Source organism: Bidens hawaiensis, unplaced genomic scaffold, assembly GCF_021521415.1.
Source record: "Bidens hawaiensis isolate Kalapana, Puna unplaced genomic scaffold, B.hawaiensis_p1.1 tig00057639_1, whole genome shotgun sequence".
NCBI classification, from domain to species: Eukaryota; Viridiplantae; Streptophyta; class Magnoliopsida; order Asterales; family Asteraceae; genus Bidens; species Bidens hawaiensis.
In genome coordinates this window covers 32,209-43,795 of record NW_027500381.1, presented here as the reverse complement: position 1 = coordinate 43,795, position 11,587 = coordinate 32,209, and the positions used below count along the sequence as shown (strand labels likewise).

Here is an 11,587-nt window from a genome sequence, read left to right as displayed (position 1 = left end):
TTATAAAAATCCGATTTGAATTTCAACGGATAAAACCAAGTAAAACGTGAGAAATCATCCACAAAAACAACATAGTATAAATATCCATCAGTGGATGTAAATGGTGCGGGACCCCATAGATCACAATGAACTAGATCCAAAACATGTGATGAACATTTTATGTTTTCAACAAAAGGCAAACGATGTGCTTTGGATAATTGACAAGATGAACATAATCCCGGTTTGGGTAATAAAGACGTAACAAACACTTGTCCAAGTTTATTTAAAACAGAAATAATATCAAACGAGACAAGGCCTAAACGACTATGCCATTTATCAAAAGATGCATGAAGATGGGGGGCAGCAAAGGCAGCAACAAATGACTTGTGACCTTGAGAGAGAACGTAAAATCCATTTTCACAAGTCCCTCTAGCGAGGACCTCCGCCGTTTTTCGGTCCTGAATGTGAAAAAAATGATTAGAAAACAAAACATCAACAGGTGAGTCATTTGTTAATCTACTAATGGAGAGTAGATTTTTTGTCAGATTAGGAACAACGAGGACGTTTTGTAAGGATATGTTATTAAGTTTAGTGTTACCAATTTGGGTGACGAGTAATGATTGACCATTTCCAAACGTAACATAATTATTACCCGAATCATTATGGGATTCATCAAGACCATTGGTAGATCTGAGCATATGTGTCGTGGCTCCAGAATCGGCTGTCCAATCTGGAGTGTTTTGGGCTATGTTGCATTGGGCATGGAATGCCTGAGCAAGATTAGCATCAAGTGGCATGGTGGCTCCTTGAGCATAGCTAGAGAGATTTGGACAGGAGCTAGCATAATGACCCTCTTTCCTGCACAGTTGGCAGTGAGGAGGGCGCCTGTTTGTTATCGAGCGACCGCGGCCACGGTTGGAAGAGGAACCATGAAACCGACCTCGTTGAGAATGATCACGAGAAGAATTTGGGATTAGCATTGAACCGATTGGCTTGATTGTGGCTGTGATTTTGGCGGCTATCAGGGTTCATGGCCTTTATTTTCGGCACTTTTCATAAGTTTTCTTCTTGGGACAGCATATTCAATCAATGTGAGTTTCTCTTGTAGCACATAATGGTTTACTTTTTTTGGTCAAAATCATTTATTTCTAAGACATGTATGAATTTTAGACACCGATGCTGAGGTGGAAGCGGTTTGCTCTCGTGGCAGCAATGTGTATTCTAGTTGTAAGAGCTGTCATAGTTCAAATTGCATTTTACTTGCATATTCAGGTATTTATCTCTTTTTCCACTTGTAGTAATCCAAATACTCGCATAAAGGCATTTAAGAAGTTTGACTCGTTTGACCCGCTCAACCCATTTGACCCATTTACTTTCCTTGTTTTTTAGTTTCGTCATTAAAAGGGTAGAATGACCAAAATACCCTCATGTGATATGCACATGACTGGATTTAACATAAAAGTGAACGTCTGTTATTCAAGAGGATAAAAAGTGTGACAACATATTAACTTCAGGACATTTTTTTACTTAATAAAGTTAAAAGACACCATTTGCGAGTTACCCCATCATAAAGAACTAAAACCGCAACTTACCCAACTATTTACATTAACCTGATCATTAATTCATCAAATTTCCCAAAACCCGTGATATTTGCAACCGGGTTCATGAGTTTCTTCTCCGTTGTTATAGCATTGTTTAAGGTAAAACACCCTTAGCCATTATTATCATTAACTAATTATTAAATACTTTCACTAAGGTAATATTAATAATCACAAACCACTATGTTACTAACAGGACATACCGGATATTGTTGGAGACAATATATTTGGCATTCAGTCATTTACAGTTCGTTTGGGTCAAAAGCATGTTAGTTTTACACTTTTTCAGTTTTACCTACCATACCGCGTTAATAATATAGTTTGTGAAAATCTTAACTTTTGCCTGTTTATAGGTGTTCTGGACTTGTATTTTATTACTTGAAGTGGCGTATGCTGCTGCTATTTTAGTCGGGGCGTCATCTCCCTTTATTTGGAGCAGATACATAACGGTAAATAAATAAACAATAGATCGATCATTATTCATTTTATAGCAAAGCTATGTTGAATTTTGACTTTTTGAGGTCAAAGCTACGTGCTTTCAAATTGAAAATTTAAATGGATTTTATTATGAATCTTATTAGATTTTTTCTCTGTATGTAGTAATTGTTTTGGAGGCCAATTTAACTTATCAAAATATATTATCTTTACCTTATATTGTTAAGAACTGGAATTGGTCTAGATTGTATGGTTGAGTTATAAGGAGTCGATAAATTGACATAAAAGTCAACATTGGTAGTTCTATTTGATATAAATGTTTTTTTTTTCTTTATCGATCTAGATATCGGGTCATGTGATTCTTGGTCTACTACTATGGGGGCGTGCCAAGTCGACTGATCTTGAGAGCAAGTCAGCCATAACCTCATTTTACATGTTCATATGGCAGGTAACAATTTAATAAAACTCGTAACTATCTAACCAGAAAAAACAAGATAATCATTTTTACGAAAGGGATAAAACATGTTATTTCATTTATATGCATTATTACCACTTATATAGATGAAATAGCATGTTATATCATTTGTTGTGTCTTGATTGTTGTTTTTGTAGTTGTTCTATGCTGAGTACTTATTGATACCGCTTGTGAGGTGATTCGAAACACATTGATGTGCGTGTGTGTTGGTTTAGTTTTGTCGTTATATTGGCTCAACGATCTGAAGGGCTATGGCTAGATTGTTTCTCTAGGGTGTATTACTTGTGATAGTCGTTCGCCTATGTATCGCTTAGCTTAGACAATCATGAGCTGCCACTTGACCCTCTTTAGATATTGTCAATATTTGTGGGATTACTTACGGCAATTCTAAAAAATAAATAAATTTGAGCATGTTAGTTGAATCAACATTAAAAAACAAAATTTTGGGATGAATAATTTTATAAACATACTAAAACATATGTTGACTATATGAATATATGCATGGATAAAATACAAAATAACAAAAAAAATGATAAGTTATATACATATTGCCATGTATGGGATGTAAACTAATATTTATTTCACAATAAATTTGAACGCATAAACATTATACAAAGATTGTGCATGAAGAGCATAACCAAACCGTAGAACAAATTTTGAAATAATTCTAAACACATTCATGTGCACACGAAAACAAACTAATCTATGTATGGATTATGTTCATATTAAACGAAGTTATCCATGTAACAAAAATCTCATATGTGTACATATGCAATACACGATTTGAACAGGTGCATAAACTATTATTAGCGTATTTATTCATCTATCTAGTTATCTAGTTTCCTGATAATAAGAATGTAAAACGTTCGAGGCCTTACCCATGCTAATTATGTTAAATATAAAGTCAAATAATGTCAAAGTCAGTGTTCTGGTTCATCAAAAGTCAACAAAACAGTTTTGTTAATGTTCAGGGGGTTATTTGTAATTCCTCATAGTCCGTGAAGGTTTTGAAGTGCAATTGATATGTTTGCTAAACATGAGGGACCAGTCTTGACAATTTGAAAGATGGGTTGTTAATCTTCTCTTATAACAATTAGTTTTGGAGATATATATAGCCGTTAGCTCGTAGTGCATTAATAGATAGTTTTTCTCATTTGTTCATTTTCGTTTTAATTTGGTGTAATCGTTTCGATAGTAATCAATAGTGGTAACTGTTTGATCTTCGAGTGTTATTCATCTTCCTTTGGTGTTTATTTTACAACAAAATCTAGGAATCTTGGTATGCAAATTGTTTTAATTAGAATTTTCACGATAGTGTTGTTGTTGTGGGGGATATATATACGTTTGATTAGTTACGTGTATATTTGTGTTTGAAGAGCGCCACGACAAGGATACGAACGAGCTCGAGCCTTTGTTGAAACTCACTTAATAAACGCTCTACCCAAGTTTCATTTATCAAACTTGGCTAAACTAACGAGTCTAAATAAGCATATTATCTGTATAATTTTTAATATATTAAATATATGTTTACACTATATTTGTTATTATATAAGAAGTTATAGTTATTTTGCTAGGTATATAACTTATAATTATAATTATACAAAAACAATTACAAACATACATAATAAAAAAATTTATGTTGTCTTTAATGTGTTTGGTTTTATCAAAAATGATATTTTTATAAAATAACAACTCACAAACTCTCTACTCTATATTAGGGATGAGCATGGTACCGGACCGGTACCGACCGGTCCCGATCCCGAAAATCTCTAATTCTTGATGCCGGTACCGGTACCGAAATATTCGGTTTGGTACCGGTACCGGGACGGTACCGGGATTATACCGGTACCGGAGGTAAAAAATCGGGAAATAACGGTACCGTACCGTACCGGTACCGTACCGATTCCGAAACTTAAAACTTTGGTACCGATTCGATACCGACGGTACCAAATCGGTACTGATTTCGGTACCGGTTCCAATTTTGCTCATCCCTACTCTATATATATCAATTCAATAAGCAAATGATAATATATATAAATGAGATTATTAGTTCTAATTGTTGTCTTTAATGTGTTTGTGTTTGTTCTTTTTTGTATGTTTAAATGAGCTGGATCTCGGACTAGAGCCAAACTCTTGGATTTCTTGATGGGCTTAATGGAGCATATTTATGCAGTAGTAGTAGCTGGGTTATGAAGTAGTTTTGGGCCTCTTGTGTTCCAGCCCATTCTCATTATGTTTAAACTTTAAAGCTCAAGAAGATATTTGCGCCATTTGTGCGTATGCATCCCAATACGCGGTTTCTCGAATCAGTCAAGATTGTCATCTGATCATCGTCTTGCTCAGTCTTGATCGTGACCCATCGCACCTTCTTCTTCTTCTTCTTCCATTTATGTAGGGTTTTAAAGATTTGAAGTGTTTTCATTGTTATGCTTATTTGATGATTATCTGAATTCTTTCTTTGTTTTGTTCGGTTTTTTTTTTTGTGTGTATTCGTTGATCTCGTTAGTCTGTATTTGGATACACATTCTTGGTTTAGGGTTTTGGGACATCTACTCTACTCCTAAATTAAACAATTTGTATAACCATAAAGTATTAAACCTTCATAGTTAAAAAAAGCAAAAACTTATCCAATTATTTGATAATATATAGTAAGACAAAAGGCCTTTGGTAAAACAACATAAAATAAACTACCTATTGCCAATTTATTATATATATATATATATATATATTGTTCCATAGAGTCATAGAGTGGGTAAGGGGGATGCATGGCTCATGCAACGCCGCATGCGTTACAATTATTGACCCTTTTGTAAGTTTCAAGATGATTCCATTACTTATTATTTATATATAAAAATGTTTCAATCATTTTTATACCCAATCATGTGTTTCAGTGTGTCTAATTAAGTGCATAGTCGCCGCATGGTTCATGTAGACTTGATAGTGATGTCTAGATCATCTGTCATTCAGAGCTTGGCTTAGATGTTGACATCATAGAACTCATTAGAGTATAAGTTAAAATAAGAAGGGGGGGGGGGGGGGGGGGGTTGAAACGAGCAACGTGAAATGGACAAATCATGTTACGTGCATGAAGAAACACTAAGTGACCCCGGCAGATTACGGATAATCTGGGGGTTAAGTAGATGTTTCCCACGAGGGTTAGGTCCGGCAAGGATGGTTATTCTTCTGATGACCTGCAAAACAGACACCGTGAGCTCGTCACTGAGAAGGGGGGGGGGTACCTCCTTGTGACCACCCTCCGGCGTGAGAATCAGACTAGATTGCTCTGAATATAAGTGTATATTAAGAGAAATAGCTAGATGATATATGATGGTATAAGATAAGATATAAGATAATGATACCGTTCCAAGGTGTTGGAGTATTTATAGCCGAAGGTAGGTTTCCAAGCAGGTACAGCCAGCTGTATAATATTCCTTTTCTACCAACTGTGGGCTACGCACGTGCCATGCTGGTGGTTGGTGGGTAGGCAGCGGCTGATAGTGACATGGCCGGCTGTGTACTATTCCTTTTCCACCAACTGCAGGCTATGTACGTGCCACGACAAGGGTTGGTGAGTAGGCAGCGGTTGATAGTGACATTAAGTACTAGAGCGTGCTCCTCGTCGTACTGTTGTCAGTGAGCTGTCGCCCTGTGATTGGTTCATGGGCTGCTTTGGTCATATCTTGTCTATTTTGTCCATACCTTGGCAGGTATAGTACAAAAGATCCTCCAGAAGCGTACGGACTGGCTCATTTGGGCGGGAGTATTCCCGCCTTGCTCATTCCTTCTTCAGGTGACATTACTGAATTATTGAGAGTTAGTGCCTTGTGCGTGTAGCCTTGCTATTAGTGCGGGTAGCCTTCCCTGATGGCTTGTATCCGCAGCTGCGGGAACAGGCGGGCTACTTCACCATTGGGAGGTTTTTCCTGCGGGAACAGCTGGCGTACTGCGCGTAAGGTCTTCATCTCTCTGAGCATGGTGGGTCCTGCAGAACCAGTTGGTCTTTGCGCAGACGTCCCTCTTCAAGGTGAGTCTTGCGGATCCAACTGGGCTCTGCTGGGACCTACCTCTTCAGTGCGCTTAGCTTACAAATGTGCTTTCACCTTTCACATGTTAATGATCGCTTGTTATAACTTAACTTAAAGAAGAATCGTTTGCTCCCATGTGTTAATCACATGTCATAACAAAACTAACGGAGTTATAGCTACAAATGATGAATAGTAAAATAAAAAAAGAAATGTAAAGGATTGTTAGAGCGACTTTTTAAACATTAAGGATGAAAGCTAAAACAAACTTAAAAGATGTTTTCTGTAATTTTGTCTTAAATAACCTATAACATGTCATGAGGTTAAGATGTTTTGAAATTTTACAAACGTATTTCGTTAAAACTAAGCTTTAGTAATAACCAATTAACTCAAGTTTTTTTTTTAAATGAACATAAAAAATTTGTGTTTTAAAACTTGGTCACAAAGATTTTCTATTTTAATTAGTAGTCATTTTTTCTATAAGTTGACCACAAAATCTTTGTACTTTCGAATTTTAGCCACAAAGTTTTAATTTATAATTTTTGTAGAGTTTAAATATGCAGGGATGATTTTCTCCACTTCTGGTATAACTATCGTGACAAGCCAAACTTATACTGAAATTGGCACCAACATTCATCTTTAGGGATTTCAATCGATGTAAAACACGTATTGGTATCCAGGGCCGGCCAAAAGCCATGGCAGGGTAGTCAACGGCCATAGGCCCGACACCCCACTAGGCCCGAAACTTTTTAAAAAAAAAAATTATATGTATTTTTATAAAAAAAATATGTATAATCAATGTTTCAACATTATTACATTATCACTAGTTTGGTCTAATGGTAAAGGGTATGACATATAACCAAAGCGTTGTGGGTTCTAATCTTATTTGAGACATTTTTAAGCATATTTTTATTACACAAAAGTTTTTTATACGACTCAAATCATAATAAAGTAAGCTCATTTATAATTACATTGTTTAAACCCAACAATATGTTTATTTTGCTTAAGGCCCAAAAAAAATTTCGCCTTTGACCTAAAAATTTTTCGCCTTTTCGGAGCCGGCCCTGTTGGTATCCTTTGCATATATCACGACTTAATTCGTTTGTATGACGATAGATGTAAACACATATTGATATCTTCTTGCGTATATCACAAATCACAATAATATTTCTTTAGTTAATTCTTTGGGTAGCTATACCAAGTATCAGTACCATAAAGTACCGTAACGAACCGAATCAAACCAATACTGACCGAAACTGAATTCTCGTCGCGTCATGTGAGGGAATTTCACCACTTAATATCTTAAAATAAATTTTCGGATTCTATGTAACTAGAATGTCTAGAATACATATGCGTACGTGCTATTATCATAAAAGTCAACTACAATAATGCATTATAAAGAAGTAACTTTGTCAGCCATTGGCTAGATGTTAAGCATGAAGAGTCACATATATTGATAATAATTTTATGTTATTAACCTTGAATTATATTGTTTGTTAATTCCATGAGAAGTTTAATACATTTGTCTAGTCTTGATAACGAGTTTAAATATATTAAAAGCCAGAATTAGGGTATGTTTTAAAATAATCATTTGTTAGCCTTGATTATTATGAAGGTTTGCTTATTTAGTCATTAGTACACATTGAATATTTAGTTTCACACTTTCATATTTATATTTTATCTTATTTATTTCACTACGTATTAATTTTGATTAAGGAAATAAGAGACAAAAATAAAGTTAACATAGTGGTTCTGTCGTATTAACAATAAATGAAGTGATAAAATGGGTGGACCAAACTATTGAATAACGACCATGATTAAGGTTTTTTTCTTTTTCTTTTTTTTTTATAACTACGACCATGATTAAGGTTTTGGGTTAAGAGAAAATATTGTAGGTATAAATAGTTTTTTTTTTTTAAATTACACCAGTTACTCCACTGATCACATAGAATTAAACGAACATCCATTTTTGATTCAAAGATAGCCCGACATTTTAATATTCATCACTTCGTGCACCGTAACGTTCTTCCCAGAGAAGATCGTATCATTCATCGCATTCCAAATACAAAATAAGCCATTAAAACTATATCGTGCAACACCTTTTTCTTTTTCAAACTATATCAGAACAAATAAGTGCAGCCTTAGAAGATCTCAAACCAAAAAAACAGAAATCGAGAAAATTTTACATCAACCACAGATCATACTCCAAACCAAATTAGCAACATGACACAAGAATCTTACCCAATTGTTCCCGGTCATCACGAGTGACTTTTTTTAAAGGCCAACGAATTCTTTAAATGGGCTACTAGCTAACGTCATGACTTTGGGATGCACTCGTCTTTCGATCCAGGGAAAACTCCCACATAAGACCAACGCCCGTGAACATTTGCCCGAATGAACGACAGTACGGTGTGATAAAAACCGTTCAGTTCAAGGATCCAACTAATGAACTGAAACTAAATTAAATATTGTTGGCAGAAATCGAACGTAGATCACATGAAACTCCAACCAAGTCTCTTATGTGCTAGTGACTTGTTTTATAACATTAAGTTAATTAAATTTCAAAAAGTTCAAATGACATAAATTATATATTAATCTGACGTCATGTATATATTTATAAAAATGTATCTACTTTAGGATCGAACATTGGAAAAGATTACGGTGTGAGCATTGAACAGTGAACCCTGCATCTTTGAAAGGTCGTCATGGGTCCGATCCAACTAGTCAGCGGCTGTGTCTCACCGGCAAATGCAAGTACGCAACTTGACTTCTTTTTTTTTTTTGACTTTTTTATGGCTAATATAATACGTACAATGTGAGAAAATAAGCCAAATATTCAATTAATTTATGTTGCAAAGTCATGTACCCTTTCATTCAAACTTTAAGTTGAAATTATATAATCTATTATTAATAAATATAAGATGACCTTAGAGGAGACGTAAACGCATGAAAATCTAATTCTATCCAAGAATTGATCATGAATTTAATATTGTACATGAATTCTTAAGAGAATATAAATATATTCTTAGGCTTTAAAAGAAACCGAATGTTCAATAAACTACTCACGAATTGTTTAACAGGAAATAATTTTGTGTTTTGTTAGTTTAATAAATGAACGAACATAAATATGGAATTTCATTTGATTGACCATTGAGCGAACATGAATAGTGGCCGTGTTCGTTCAATTATGTTTGTGAACGTTCGATAATGTGTTTTTTTACGTTCGTTAATGTTTGTTTGTTTAGGTTTGTTCATAAAAGATTTTTAATATTTTTCAATTAGTTTTCTAATCTAGCCATATAGATTTAAGTAAAATTATTAAGGAATATTGGATTTTAATAATTCCTATTAAATGGTATTGGCCGATAATAATCCATATTCGTTTTATCGTCACTGGCGGTCCCAAATTCAAAAAAGTTGGCCTCCAATGGTCCTCCGTTAAAAATGACTTAACGGCGTTATAGTTTTTTCAGAATTTCGAACCAATGTTTAAGGGTTTTTGATCGTTAGGAGGATACGAGCCAATCGATGTAAAACTTAGCTCGAAACAATGATCCAAACGACTTGATTTTGGTTAATTGTAAGTTCAAACACCCGAATTGAAGCATTGTTTCGTCATTTTGAAGCACTATTTCAAACTAAAATTTACACCAATCGACTCGTATCCTCTTAACGATCAAAAGCCCTAAAAAATTGGTTTGAAATTCAGAAAAAATTATAACGCCGTTAAGTCAAATTTAACGGGGGACCATTGGGGCCAACTTTTTTGAATTTGGGACCGCTAGTGACATAAAACGAACATGGATTATTATCGGCCAATACCATTTAATACGGATTATTAAAATCCAATATTCCTATTATTAAATATAAAACAAATATATATACAAGTATCATGTGAGTTTTGATATGTAAAATTACTTCGTGAACTGATCACCAACCAGTTAAATTCCTTTATGAACGAACATGAACATCTTGTTCGCTTTGGTTAGTTTACAACCCTATATACTATAAATTAGGGGTGTGCATGGGTCGGTTTGTGGCGGTTTTTGGCCAAACCCATAACCATAACCAATATAGCGGTTAATAGATAACCATAACCATAACCGATCCGTCATAGCGGTTTCGGATGATCGGTTATAACGGTTCGGTTATGGGTTGATTAACCGTGATTAAAATAAACAATCCTTCCGTATGATTGTGAACAATGAGTAGTCGCTAATTGTATTGTAGAATTCAAATATATTTTATTTTTTTTACTTCAATTTATGAAATATACATCTCTAATATACATATTAAATAATTGAAATGACAATTTGGACGGAAATTTAGAATGACAATTATGTAACATTAGAATGAATAGGGTAACCAATATCACCATTATTATTATTATTATTGGCCTAATCCTAGTAGGTTCGGATAACTTTTTTCTGTAACGGCAATAAGTGTAAAAATATCCTGCTCATGTATTAATTCTAATTTCCAAACCCTTATATTTTGATTAACAGATACATAAATGGGGCGGTTTGGTTATGGCGGGTTTTGAATTAACATTAACCAAAACCGACCCACAGTTGGCGGTTTTCAAAAAATCATTAAACCGACCCATCGGTTATCTCGGTTATCGATTAAAATTGGTTCGGTTATGTCAGTTATGGTTCGGTTTTTGGTTATAACGGTTAATTTGTTCACCCTTACTATAAATATATTAATTCTTTTATTTTGTGGTTATACTATTAACTTTAACTTACATTAACTTGTTGTATAAGAACCCAAAGGAGGTGCCAATGGTCCCAGCTAAGTGATTGAGATATGACACCCAAATGCTTCATTTTAACAAAAAAGGAAAGGTCTTAGTTCATGTGTCACTGGTGAACAAAAATAATAACATGGGTTCTAGGTTGAGCAGATAGTTTTCTAACTTATGGTTGGGTTTCTCCTAAGCCCTGAGGATGGAATGAATATGATCGGGTGAGTTAGTAACTCGTTACTGATTCAAATGATCGTTCAAGAAAGAACCCCGAAGTAGGACTGTTTAAAAGGTAAGACCCAACCATTTTACCAAATACCCTACCCGGACC

The 11,587-nt window shown here is 34.6% G+C and overlaps 1 protein-coding gene across 1 annotated transcript; it reads left to right on the top strand.

The window, feature by feature from the left end:
- Window positions 1–641: 641 nt before the first annotated feature.
- On the top strand, window positions 642–2,802 carry LOC143601930 (homogentisate phytyltransferase 1, chloroplastic-like). The gene is made up of 8 exons (XM_077079206.1): window positions 642–893; window positions 1,005–1,070; window positions 1,150–1,257; window positions 1,590–1,679; window positions 1,774–1,845; window positions 1,931–2,026; window positions 2,356–2,460; window positions 2,625–2,802. The coding sequence occupies exons 1-8, from the start codon at window positions 642–644 to the stop codon at window positions 2,664–2,666; spliced, it is 831 nt and encodes a 276-aa protein (XP_076935321.1). The 3' UTR covers window positions 2,667–2,802.
- Window positions 2,803–11,587: the final 8,785 nt, after the last annotated feature.